General features: G+C 42.0%; 1 protein-coding gene across 1 annotated transcript in view; it reads left to right on the top strand.

The window, feature by feature from the left end:
- The first annotated feature begins 869 nt into the window (after positions 1-869).
- The window catches only part of nt5c2b (5'-nucleotidase, cytosolic IIb), a 42,799-nt gene continuing 29,416 nt past the window's right edge, over positions 870-14,252 (top strand). Inside the window, exons 1-3 of the mRNA XM_070552016.1 lie at positions 870-1,008; positions 6,082-6,201; positions 13,230-13,303. Of these exons, the coding sequence (XP_070408117.1) occupies positions 6,101-6,201; positions 13,230-13,303 (175 nt within the window). The 5' untranslated portion in view covers positions 870-1,008; positions 6,082-6,100. The remainder of the gene's footprint in view (positions 1,009-6,081; positions 6,202-13,229; positions 13,304-14,252) is intronic.

Below are 14,252 nucleotides of genomic sequence, written 5' to 3'. Positions count from 1 at the left end.
TAACACACTGCTGCTGACCACATAAACATTCTCCCTCTCCTGATAATAACTTTTTACTCTCTTTGACATTGAATGTGCTACTACTACTGTTGAATTATTTGCAGATTTACTCAGATAAAGACAAAAAAGTTTATCTGTTACGAATATCTACTGACAATGTATGCAGGCATGGGAACAAATCAAATCAGGTTTGTTGTCATTATGTACATAACAGTTCATAACACATATATGCTCTGTGTGTGTGTGCGTGCGTGTGTGTGTGTGTGTGTGTGTGTGTGTGTGTGTGTGTGTGTGTGTGTGCGCACGCTCTGTCTTCTCCATCCCCAGTGAGTCGTGGAGGATGGCTGCTTATACTGAGCCAGGATCCTCTGGAGGTTCTTCCTGTTAAAAGGGAGTTTTCCTCTCCACTGTCGCTGCATGCTTGCTTAGTATGAGGATTGCTGTAAAGACTCTGACACTAGTCAGTGACTCGATGCAACCTGCTGGGTTCCTTACATAGAAAACTTTTTACTGATTGGCTTAACGACCTGTACTAGTTACTGTGTGAAGGTCCTTGACACGACTCTAGGTGAGATTCGGTGCTATAGAAATAAAGTTGATTGAATTAGACTGAATTCTGGGTGGGACAGATTGCATTCTCGGTAGGGCAACATGTTAATTTTGACCTGGAAGAAGAGATATACATGTCTATTCAGTAGGATACACCAGAAACGTGGGAGCTTGAGGGATCTGCGCAGTTTCTTAGCTGAGACGTCTTGTTTTCCCTGGGAACAGCTTTATACGTATATTCGCTATATGACCGCTAGGCTTGCCTTAGCCCTCCCTCTCCGGAGCTTTCATAACAACAGCTGGCGGCTCGCGGAGCCGTTAGAGAGTGAGTGGAGCAGGAAGACTCGGCTGCAGCCTGCCTTCGCGCACAGCCTCGTAGCATTTTTGTGTTTTGACTCTCACACAGCTACAGCGCATGCGCAGACTAACAGCGCATTTATTTTCTTCAGGATCTCGGAGGTGAGTACGCTTTTGTCGGGCACAGCGGAAAAGAGACGGTTACAACGGCTTTTGTTTTCGTTTTCTTAAGAAAAATGATGAAATATTTCCGCCTGGACCACTTTTTCATCTCTACTTCTCCTTCGTTTGCTTTAGAGGACTGCTAGCTCAGAGCTAGGCAGCTTGGAGACGTTAACACCGTATGAACAAGGTGTTCTCGTGGCGAACTGAAGCCACTAACGACTAAAACACGTCTGGATATTAGTGCAAACGAGTGATTTAAAACCGCTGGGACCGCTTCGGATCCTCTAGACCCCCTCGGCTGTCACCCAGGGACCAACGTTCCTTAAAGACTAGCCACAGAAGACAGTCTCCTGACTGACTAAAGGATGCTTCCTCGAGCCAGAAAAGGCCAGTTAGAGACGCGTCATAGCTGTGGTCTAGCTGCTGTTTTGGGTTATTGACAGAACATTGAAGCTAACTTGTGAAGCAGAAAGCTATCTGCGCCCTTCCTTCCTCTCCAGACTCAACACAATGCTCGAGTCAGCAGAAAAAGAGAACACACACACACACACACACACACACACACACACACACACACACACACACACACACACACACACACACACACACACACACACACACACGTTGGAGATAAAATCATCATTTGCTCTTGATTTATTTAGATGTGATCTTCTCAACCAAGCCTTGGTCAGATTATTGTTATGAAGTCACACCACCTGACCTTGCTTGTGTTTTACAGTTGGGTGTTTCCTGATAAACAAGCATTGATTAAATCAGTGCAATCTTATTTGCAGCTTGCACCATGAACATAAAATCTCCGCTGTAAACTACTCGCTAATCTCAGTTTCCTCTTATTTTGGATTAAGACGGTCATCTGCTCTGGAAAACGCTCACAAGCTGTGACAGTTCTGATTCTGCAGAACTATGAACAGTTAATATTTAACTTGCAGTAGGAAGCCGGCTTAATGGCTTCAGTGTAGAAAACTATGGAGCTAGGATTGGGACAATATTCAATGTAACTTGTACCAAGTTTTGTAACTTGGAACATGTTTAACGACATGTAACCTTGGATTCGTAACTTGTGACTTTAGTTTTCTAACTTGTAATTCTCATTTTGTACTTGTATTTCTTGTTTTGTAACAGGAAATTTTCATTTTGTACATGTATTTTTTATTTAGTAAAATCAAATTTTATTTTGTACATTTACTACACATTTTGTAACATCAAACATTCATTCAGAAACATGAAACTTTTGGTTTTTACCTAGCAGACTTCCAAAATAAAAGAATCAAGGTACAAGTTTGAAATCAAAACTCTCAAAACACACATTTCATTCTACAGGTACACACCTCAAATCTACAGTTACAAATCATTTTGTCTCAATTCTAGCGTCAGTGGGAGGAACTTGGGTGGAACCAATGAGAGCACGAGTCTTAGCTACCAATCACGTTTCTCGAATTCCTGTCCAATCATTGGGAGAGGAGGGCAGGGTTCTGTCAGAGCTGTAGAAAGAGAGAGTTACGACACTCTTTGAACTCGCCGACTCGCGGTCACGTGGTTCATGGAGCTCTCAGTTCCAAAAATCCCAGTGCCGTAAGTCAGTTTGAACGGCGTATGGTGGGACAAATCACAAACATTTAATATAATCACATTTCACCTGGCGATTTGTGGTAATTATTGAATAATATATATTATATTATATATTATGTCCTAACTCCTTCACAAAGTAGCCTATTTATATTTTTCCGACCATTTGTAGGAAGACAAACACCCGTGACTGTTCTACATTACAGGAATACGACAGTCCTAACACACTGTAGAACACATTAAGACCACATACATTACTATAATATATTATAGAAATAAATTTGATGTAGTAATGCAACACACTGCTCTAATATAAGCATTTAATAAATTTAACCCCTAAATTCCACTACCTCCGCTCCGACACGAACGCCGGAGCAAAATCGGTCCCGTTGTAGTCAATCAGAGCAATTCCACTACTGCGGCCGTGCTCCGGCAGTGCGGCGCCGTGCGCCGCCCTCTGTTCCGGCGTCCGGCAAAAATAGAATCGATCCTATTTTCACCGGACGCCGGAGCACCTCCGCAGTAAATGGACAGAAATCACCACCGTTGTTCCTGGTCAGCTCTCCGCTCAGCCACTATGAAAACATGAAGATGGACACACAACACAGTTTAACATTTAATGGTTACATAAGATTTTTGTTTTATTTACTCTTTGACATTTATGAAAGTTGTGTTATTGTTAATTCTTATTTCTTGTCATTCCTTACTTAATAACAAAATAGCAAATGCTAATATTATAAAGCAAGTGGAAATGAGCAGTTTTATGGAAAATGTTTAATTTTTTTAAGTTATTGTGTTCGACTACTGTTCTTGAAATATCGTAATTCTATTCTTATTACTTGAGTCCACAAAACAGAACAACATATTTTCTTACGTTCGTAATCCTGTTTGTCTCATGCTTCAGCAGTTTGCTGCAGTCACTGTTATTAACTGAAAATTATTAAATAATTACGAAACATGATAAAAATGTGTTGTGAGGCGTTTTACAGCATTAGATAGTAAAACAGCCTTTTAATAGTAAAAAATGACTTTCTGAATTTCTCCTGTATTTAAAAATTGAAAGCGTACAACTATGCCGCGTTATATTCACCTGGACAAAGCTCGTCTGTATATTTTTCTCCGCGGAGTTGTCCTTTTTTGAATGAGGAACATAGTTATGGGTTTGTGCCGTTTTTCTCTTAACGAGAACATTCTTATAAACAGACGTGCTAAATTTGGCAAGAGCATGATACACAACACGGAGGAGATTCACGATTGCATTTAGTCAATCAGAAGTAGAACACCGTAGACTGACGCAGCAAAAAAACATGTTTAACATCCACTATAACGAACTCAGCTAAAACACTAAGTCCCAAATTTGATCTGCGTGTAGTATATTTAGATTGTTTATTTTCTGTTACTTACCGGGCTGGCGCTTCCTCTGCTGCATCAGCCCCCACATGTTTTCGTCTCAAATGTTCACTTAGGGACGTCGTGCTTCCGTGCCATGCTAGATGGTTTTTGCATATTTTGCAGGTCACCCGTCTTTTCATGGCATCTAGAGTGAAGTGCTCCCATACTCGTGAGGTTTTTGTCCGGGGTTTCTCTTCAGTTTTGTCACTTCTATTTTTCTTCCGTATTTCTACTTGTTCCGCCATCTCTCAAACCAAGATGCGCGTCAGTAACGTGATACGTCACGAAAACCGAGGGCACTTATTGGCTCGTTTCTTCTTCTACGGCCCCACTGGTAGATCAGTGGCTCATTACTGCCACACACTGGCGGCAAATTTAACTGATTGTAACCGATGTCAGATTGTGGTAAAAATAGACTTTATGCGGTTAAATGTGATTATTAAACAACTAATCGATGACTAAAAAAGTTGTTAACTTCTTTAATAATCGATTATAATCGATTAAATCGATTAGTTGTTTCAGCTCTATTGTCTTCACAATCACATTTTCTTTATTATTGGTCTCTCCATTTGTGCTTCCATTTCTGATGCATGTTCGTGTTGATACAGCAACCAGCAACGTATTGTACAAAAAATCCCAAATAAAATTAATAATGTAAAAAGTTTATAACCTATTTAAAACTGTGGGGAATATTTTTAAAACGTAGAATCAAACAAACTGAAATAAACCCGTCTACAGCTCGTCCTCCTGCTCACAGTCAACAAGCTGCACACAATTAACTCATTAAAGGTTATCTAGCTAAAACTGGCAACATAAAATATCATCGCTGGCTTATTTTGTTACGAAGCGGTTAGCTAACGCTTCACAATGCAACAAAATGATGACATTTCATCAACTTACTGGAGAAAATCCTTCTGTAACACTGAAAATGAACTACGGTCAATGCAGCAGCGGGGGCTGTTTGGAACTATTCGAAGCTACATGAACCACGTGACTCCCGCATTCCATTCTTTCCATAGGAGTCTGTTGGAGTGTCGTAACTCTCTACAGCTCTGACAGAACCCTGCCCTCCTCTCCCAATGATTGGACAGGAATTCGAGAAACGTGATTGGTAGCTAAGACTCGTGCTCTCATTGGTTCCACCCAAGTTCCTCCCACTGACACTAGAATTGAGACAAAATGATTTGTAACACTGTAGATTTGAGGTTTGTACCTGTAGAATGAAATGTGTGTTTTGAGAGTTTTGATTTCAAACTTGTACATTGATTTTTTTTATTTTGGAAGTCTGCTAGGTAAAAACCGAAAGTTTCATGTTTCTGAATGAATGTTTGATGTTACAAAATGTGTAGTAAATGTACAAAATGAAAATTTCCTGTTACAAAACAAGAAATACAAGTACAAACTGAGAATTACAAGTTAGAAAACTAAAGTCACAAGTTACGAATCCAAAGTTACATGTCATGAAACATGTTCCAAGTTACAAAACTTGGTACAAGTTACATTGAATATTGTCCCAATCCTAGCTCCATAAAAAAACACTGATTCTGATGTCCCAGCTAGTCTCAACTGGGCCAGTTGCAAAACCTCAAAACAACCTGCAGTTTTCGTTGAATTTTCTGTTTTGATTAGAAAACCCAGCAGCTAAATTCTGCTGCAAATAACCATATAATTGTACGTGTAATTAACCATGTGATAGGGATGTGCATTGGAGAATCTAGTGATATGATCTATTGCACAATACAGGAGAGACAATACGATAGCTCGTGATGCTAAGAGTTAGACGATGGTTGCCGTTTTTAAGACTGAATTTAATTGGAAAACTCAGGCTAAACGCTTCCAAAACACATCCAGTTTTATCGCGAGCTCTTCCAAACCAGTTTTTTAAAGCTCAAACTACAACAGAAAGTTTATCTTCACACTGTTTTCTGGGATGAATGTCTGGTGTATTGTAAAGTACCTTGGGGGTTGCAGAGCTCTGCATTATTTAAATGCAGACCACTTACCAAGTTATTGTTTGGCAGAAACACATTTCATAACATCTGAACTTCAGGCTAAATTGTTCTCTTGTGTTGTTTTCCTCGTTTTCTCCAGACGCTGAAAGGATTTCAAGATGACCACTTCATGGAGTGACAGATTGCAGAATTATGCAGACTTGCCCGCCAACATGGACGGTCTCACGATGAAAAAATACAGGCGGGAGCCCTACCACAGGTGAGAAGCAGATGATGGGGACAACCTCCTCAGGAGCTGGCACCTCAGGATTGTGTTGGGAGCGTCGTGTTGAGCAATGAGGAAAATGCGGATTTATTGAAGCAAAAATTACGACCGTAATCACATGTTATTTAATATTCTACAGCCTTTTTAAATAAGACGAATTAAAGGTGCCGTATGTAAGAATTAAGTAGGACGTGTGGTCAAAATTGGTTACTGCAGTCCATTTTTCTAAGGATAAACGATTCTCTCACTCCCGCACCACGAGTTTCATCGCTGTCGCTAGTTACAGATCAGCACCGGAAGATTCTGGATGACAAGTAAAGACAAGTAGCTAAATACATTGTCATACCTGCCATTAGGGGCGATGGTGGAACAGGAGTTAAGTGCTCGCCCTGTAATGAGCCCCGCTCAAGCTGTCGCTGCCGTTGTGTCCTTGGGCAAGACACTTAACCCACTTTGCCTTCGTGTGGTGGTAGGAGGGACCAGTGTGGATGGCAGTCTCGCCTCTTGTCAGTGTGGCCCAGGGCAGCTGTGGCTACAGCGTAGCTCATCACCACCTTGGTGTGAATGGGTGGATGACTGATTGTGTTGTGAAGCACCTTGGGGGGTTCCAGGGCTGTAGAAGGCGCTATATCAAATACAGGCCATTTACCATTAGCAGTCTTGGGAGGTTTCTTCCTGTTAAAAGGGAGTTTTCCTCTCCACTGTCGCTGCATGCTTGCTTAGTATGAGGATTGCTGTGAAGACTGACACTAGTCAGTGACTCGATGCAACCTGCTGGGTTCCTTATATAGGAAACTTGCTACTGATTGGCTTAATGACCTGACCGGTGTTGTTTACTGTGTGAAGGTCCTTGAGACGACTCTGGTCCTGACTTGGTGCTTTATAAATAAACTTGAATTGAATTGAAACTGAGTTGTTTAACAGTAGGGAGAACTTCCCACACTTTCTACAGTAGCTTGTCAGCTCCGCCTCACCGTTCCTAAGGCACGTTCTAAAACCTGTGGGGAAAGGGCCTTCTCTCTCTGTGCACTGAAACCCTGCCTCTCCATGCTAGCCAAGCGCCTTTAATCGTGCTTTTTAAATAGCATCTTAAAACGCACAATTTTTCCTTGGCTTTGAACGTTCCATATAATGAAAAATCCTCTTTTTGCAGCTTCTTACCTTGTGATATTGTCATTTCCTCATTAGAAATACCCCCAAACCCGTTTTTGGCTGCTTTCGTGTATTTTCCTGCCTCAGCTTCAGTTTGGTCCATGTAAAGATTTTTCCTGCATCCAGGAGAAAGTGGCCCACTTGCATCACCCGACGTTTCTCCTCCCCCTGAATCTGCTCTGGTCTCGGTTCTGAAACCTGGAGATTCTGACAAACGACTTCTGCATTCAGGATAAAACACCACTGTAAATGATAAATGACCCGCACTTGTGTAGCGCCTCTCAGAGTAAGGACTCCAAAGCGCTTTACACTACAGTGTATCATTCATCCATTCACACACACATTCACACACTGATGGTGATGAGCTACGATGTAGCCACAGCTGCCCTGGGGCGCACTGACAGAGGCGAGGCTGCCGAGCACTGGCGCCACCGGTCCCTCCGACCACCACCAGCAGGCAAGGTGGGTTAAGTGTCTTGCCCAAGGACACAACAGCAGAATTCTCTGTCCGGAGCCGGGATCGAACCTGCAACCTTCCGATTACTGGACAACCCGCTCAACCTGTTGAGCTGCTGCTGCCCCTACCACAGGGTAAAAACCACAGGTCCTGTCTACAGAGATGCACGTAATGGCCAGCTCAGGACATGTTGTTAGGCGGCTGTTCTGTAACTCTAGTCCCGTTGTTTCAGTGCTGGGCCGGTGAAGGTTCACCTCCCGCTCTCAGCAGTAACTTTTCTACTTATGTTTTAGCTTCTCTTGCCAGACGGTTGTTTTCAACCCTTTATTGGTAAACTGTTTAAAATGTAAGGACTAGTGTGTTTTCAGCTTTCATTGTTTATGTAGCCAGTGTGAGTCCATGTGAGGTGAGCAGAGTAGATCAACTAGAATGCTGTTTGGAAACAACCAAATTCAGTGATCTTTAGACACACAAAATATTTAGCGTAAAATAAGAAAAAGATTAAATCTGCTTCAGCTGGATGAATAAAGTACCATGGACCCCACCGGGAGTCGAACCGGTGTCAGCACATGGCAAAACAAGGTGGAAGGCAGGCGCTTAAACTGCTGGACTACCAAGGCCAACACAACTGCTATCGGGCCAAAGACGCTGTTGTAGGTGCGTTTTGTCGGAGCAGGCGTGGGCTGAGCTTAGCTAAAACAAATCGTTTCAGTTCTGGATTCAAATTCAGGCTGATGAAAATAACTTGTATTTAAGATAAGGTGACATCTCAGTGGTGCCAACGGTAATATTTCATCATGTATTGCGCCTACCTTTGCTCCCAAAGGTTTAACCCTCCCACTGTCTTTATGGGTGACCCTGTGAGGAAAGTTGACCATTGAACAGCGTTGATGGTTTATCCCTTGAGGTCCACGTGGCGGGGTGAGGAGTGAGCACTACCTCACCCCTACCACGTGGATCTCAAGGGATAAACCATCAATCCTGCTCAGTGGTCAACTTTCCTGGCGGGGTCACCCATAAAGACAGTGGGAGGGTTAAAATAACATGATCTGGCTTCTTTAACTCTTAAACCTTGGTTTTAGTATCAAGTCTAGCCTTCCTTCGTTCCATTTTGGCTGCTTAATTTTAAACCTCTTGTACTTTGCCCGTTTGGTTTTCCCATTGTTCTTTTAACTGTATGTGATTGTTTGTTTGTTTTAATGTGTACGTCGTAGTCAGTTGTCAGGCTGTGTTGAAAGCATGGTAGTTTGTCTCTGGCATTGCAGGGATTGTGGTTGTTTACCGTCTTGCAGTTAGCTTGCTGTTATAAATCTGAACGAATAATTTAAGGAAGTAAAACGCCACGATTGACTCATTATTCACATCACACACACATTTCAGTGTAATATCCAGTTGTTGGTAATTGAAAAAAGAAGCTTGAGATATTTTAAAGTCGACTATTTGCTTAATTCACCGTTAGCATTGTTAGCTCAATGTTAGCCTCTAGCCTGTTTCACCTGATGTTAGAGTAAAACAAAAAGATGCCGTGGCTTCTTAGGGGTACAAGGAACAATATATTTAATTGGCTAAATTTGTCTTTGTGATAAACTAATATTCGTTTAGTAAGACAAACATTATGGTTTTTAAAGATATTTTTTACATACCTGCCGACAGTTTTGACACAACAAATGACACGGCAGCAGAAAGTCCGATTACGCTCTGAAGAAGACTGAAGTGTGCAGTCAAAACTGTTGTTAGGTGGGAAACATCTTTTAAAAACCACAACGTTTGTCTTACTAAAAGAAAAAAGTGTTAGTACAAGAAATAACTTCTAGGTCGCTCCTGTTTACTGGCTTTCATTCTTTAAACAACTCTGGAGCTTTCTGTCTGTCGTGCCGAATTACAAATGGCGGCACTGCAGTGTTAGCTCATCGCAGACTCGGCAACACCCCTCAACCAGCTGAGAAAGAATCTGTTTCAGTATAACTTTCCTTCCTACATGACGGAGGCATTGGGATTATTTCATTGTAGAATTCTTCCAAATTGTACCTTCAAAGAAATTTAGTAAAAATGCAATAAACTCAACTAAACTATGACTTTCTCATCCTTTTCATGAAACTAGTTATGCTGTGTACACTAGCTGCTCTGGTTTTAACATGGCTTTCTTAGTCTGCTGTCGTGTTAATGCTGTAAATCTTAAACTCTTATTATTATTATTATTATTATTATTATTATTGCTATTATAATTATTATTATTACTATTATTATTATTACTATACTATACTATTAATATTATTATTATTATTACTATACTATTATTACTATTATTAGTACTATATTATTATTATTATTACTATAATAATAATAATAATTATTATTATTATTATTAGTTTGTGAGCTGATAGTGACTCAGATGTAAGTGAGAATCGCTCACAACGTGTTGGTGTTCTGGCCTTTTAATCGGCCTTGTCACCTAACCAGATTTTACTCGCTTTGAATACACATCACTCGGGTGTTTTAGGTGTGGTTTAACAGTCTTGTAAGGTTTCCGTCTGTCTGATGGTGTTTATATAACTTATAAGTGCCGTAAAATAAATACACAAATAAAATCCTGTTGATGTTAACCTCGGTGTGAATTGTTGTCACTTTGAAGACGCGGTGAGGCTTCGGCTTTATGTTTCTGTCTCTGCTGCCGTGGACCAGAAGGATGTGCAGAGGGGTTCATGGATGGTCGTCAGTAACGTAGAGCTGCTGTTCAATATTTAACTGTGAGGTGTGAGGACAACGAGTTCTTCATCCTGCCTCAGAGGGTTAAGTCATTCAGTTCATCACACACACACGCACACACACACACACACACACACACACACACACACGCACACGCACACACACACCAGTGGTTTCTTATGTAAAACGTGTTTATCTCTGCGGGACAAAGCTCAGTCCCTCAGAGCTGAGCTCTAGCTGGGCACCTCCGAGTATCGTAAGAAGCAGGAAGCAGATGACTTTGACCTCCTCAGATAAACTTTCTGTCACACAAAGTCCACTCACTGTCTGCATGAGATTAGAGAGCAGTGGAAAAATCTGGCAGATTGTGGCTCAGCTGCGTTCAGATGGAGAAAAAATTCATTATGAGATTCTCTCGTAGGCGCGGCGTGGCCTTGGTGGCTATTTCAGGTATCAGCCGTCATCGGGACCAGAGTCGGCCACTATAATCAAGTCTTCCACACTCATTGTCTGTTCAGTCCGTCCAGCTTAGTGCTCATTTATGGCTCTTCTCCACCTCCGCGAGCAAGAGCTTATGTAGAAATGTCAGTGGTTCAAAAATAGGATGGATTTGTTTTAAATCTGTTACTCAAAAAGAGTTACGCAAGCTGGGAGCTGTTGACAGCAGAGCTGCACACTAGTTTCAATTGTTCAGCTGTTCAGTCCCTGGAAGCAAAATCAGGACGGGGAAAAAGAAGCTTCACACCAAAGCAGTAGAGTCACAGATGTTGGCTTTGTCAGAAGCAGAGGGTTCATCTCTTTACAGTAATGATTAAATCAATTAGAACTAATCTGATGAAAATGGCCAGGAAGCCTCTCATCTCAGTTCCTTCGGATGTAGATCTTACTTTAGTTTGTCTTACTTTGAAGAGGGAACCACCTTGATGGATGCTCTCCAGGTTGACTCACGGGTGTGAGAGCCTGACGGGGAGTCGTGTTGATCCGAGTGGCGTAAGCAGCTGCCGACTTGGGATTGTTCTGGATGTCTTTGAGGGCCCACAAACACCACGCTGCACAACAACACACAACAACAGAGAACGACGCGGAAAGACCACAATCAATTTTGCAACAAGTCAGAAAATTTCTGAATGGCAAGAAAGCACAGAGGGAGGGGGGAGCTTTGTTTTTTTTTGGGCCAGAGCTGCAGCGTGCTGCTGGAGCAGGTCAGACCAGCACCGAGCCCTGCTGAGGTTTAACTTCACACACAATGTACCGGCAGTCGTGTCCCGGACTTAACTCTAAATGGGAGCTTGTTCACTACGGATCTGCTGCCAGGTATGAATGCAGACTAACTGTTGGAGGACAAGCTGTGTATGTTTTATTTAGGCTGTGTCAGAGTGAGCTGAGATGTTCTGGTTAAATATTCCATATCAGGAAAAGCCCAGAGGAGATGGCGTTCCGCTGAGTCGCAGCTGCTGGATAAGTTATGTGGTTCAGTGCCAACAGCGTGGAACCGGCTTCTCCGTGTCGCACTACAAACACCGTCCTGCTGGATGTTACGTTACGTTCTCATGTTTTCAGTCAACGAGAACTCTTAACTATCCAGTTTAATAGTTTAATTAAACAAAAGCCTCATTTGGGACTTTAAGGTTTCTGAAGAGCTTTTTGGGCATTTTTATAACAAACAGGCTTTTGGTCTTTTAGGAGATGTTTTTAAAATTTCTGTTCTCTGGATGTACAAGCTCTAATATTTACCAGTAAACCATCAGCTAATATTCCAGTAACACTTTACCTTACGGATCTCTTTGTTAACATTACTCAGTACATTATTAAGCATTAATAAATAACATATTCAGCACAGTATGTAATGCTATACTGAGCAGACACGCCCTAACCTTAAGGACACCAACGATACCCGGACCTTTAGCAAACGGATGCATTATTTATTTCAAAGACATTAAATACGAGGACAGCTCTTAAAAAGGAGAAACAGTCCGATTAGAATCTAAACTCCCGATTTTAGGGCTCAGGTTCTTTAGTGTAAATTGTTACTAAAATACTTTTCAATTGATTCCTGATTTCAACAGGAAACCATTCAAGTTTGACTGATCTGAAAAAAGCAATAATTTATATTTTCATTAGCCTGGATGAGCCTTTTGAAGCTAAAGTCCAGAAATGATGACCAAGCAGGCTATTGGTGAATGACCTGTGTTTTTGTATAGCATTCAGCCCCCCAAGGCACTTCACAACACAATCAGTCATTCATCCATTCACACGGTGGTGGTGATGAGCTACGATGTAGCCACAGCTGCCCTGGGACGCTCTGACAGAGGAGCCACCGGTCCCTCCGACCTCCACCAGCAGGCAAGGTGGGTTACGTGTCTTGCCCAAGGACACAACAGCAGTATTGTCTGGTCAGAGCCGGGATCTAACCTGCCGCGACCTTCTGATTACTGGACAACCCGCTCTACCTCCTGAGCTGCTGCTGCCCCTAATGTGACGTCATCTGATGTGTCGGTGTAACACGAAGCATGATAGTCATCTTAACTATAGCTGAGATGTGCGTGCTACACGCTAATGAACACGTGTAGCCAACCAGTTTCCTAATGAGCTGTGTGTGTGTGTGTGTGTGTGTGTTTACACCTGCATTACTGTAGTAAAGCAGGATCCATGTTGGATTATTTTTGATTAAAATGCATCTAAAACAGTTTTCTTTTGTTTTCTTCAGGATTTTCGTCAACAGAAGTTTGGCGATGGAGAAAATCAAGTGCTTTGGCTTCGATATGGATTACACTTTAGCAGGTAGGGTTATTATTACCACTGATGAAAACCACCTTAAAGACAGTTCTGGGTTAATCAGGTTCTCATTAATTGTTGTTTTATTGTTTTTTTTATTTTTACAAACTTTGGACCAAATTGCCAGTTTTTGAATGGATGCATCGGTTTTCAAATCTAAAGGAATGCTTTAGTGATGCATAAATAGGTCTGTTTTTGCCACGTTGCACTCTTTTGTGCGTTCGTACTGTGTTTTAGTCCGTAATCCTTTTTCAGTTCCTTTCTTACAGTTTAGTAAAACTGACATGTTCCAGCTAGTAGCTCTAGCCATCCTCGGAGATCTGAGGACGGCTAGAGCTACTAGCTGGATTTCCACATTAGAGTTTGCTTGAATGAGAACATTTCCTTCCACCCACCCCTTTATTGTTTAATGCCAATAACACTGAACTTTGCTGCATCGGGGCTCCTGGTTCTTACGTCACTGGTGAAGTCATCATTTTTCTCCTGACGGGTAACTGGGACAGACCCAACCTGATAACCATACCACTTTGTTCTGACCCGGCTCCAGTTTTAGGACTCTACACATCTATAAATAAATCTTCCCTGACTTTGAAAAGCAGGTCGTGTTTGTTTGTTGAGTTCAGCAGTGGTTGCTCCCCTGAGGAAAGGATTCACTTGGACTCTTTCATGTGGCTCTGCACCCCCGTCCCCATGCGAGGAGCCAGAGATTTCAGACACTCAGCTGTTGACGTGACTCACTTTATGAGAGATCATAACCAAGTGTTAATGTTTGCTAGAAGTGCAGGTATCATGTATCTTTGGACCGTTTTCAGATTTTCACCACATAAGTACCTCATCAATCTCACGGAATAGCTGCCGCCTAACCACAGGTCCCTGGATGGCTCCGGTGTTTGTTTTAATGGTTGTCCGTATGTGTGACACGTGTGATTTAAAGAGCAAGTTCACAGAGAAACCG

Source organism: Nothobranchius furzeri, chromosome 6 (genome assembly GCF_043380555.1).
Source record: "Nothobranchius furzeri strain GRZ-AD chromosome 6, NfurGRZ-RIMD1, whole genome shotgun sequence".
NCBI lineage: Eukaryota > Metazoa > Chordata > Actinopteri > Cyprinodontiformes > Nothobranchiidae > Nothobranchius > Nothobranchius furzeri.
This window is presented reverse-complemented; position numbering and strand designations above follow the sequence as displayed.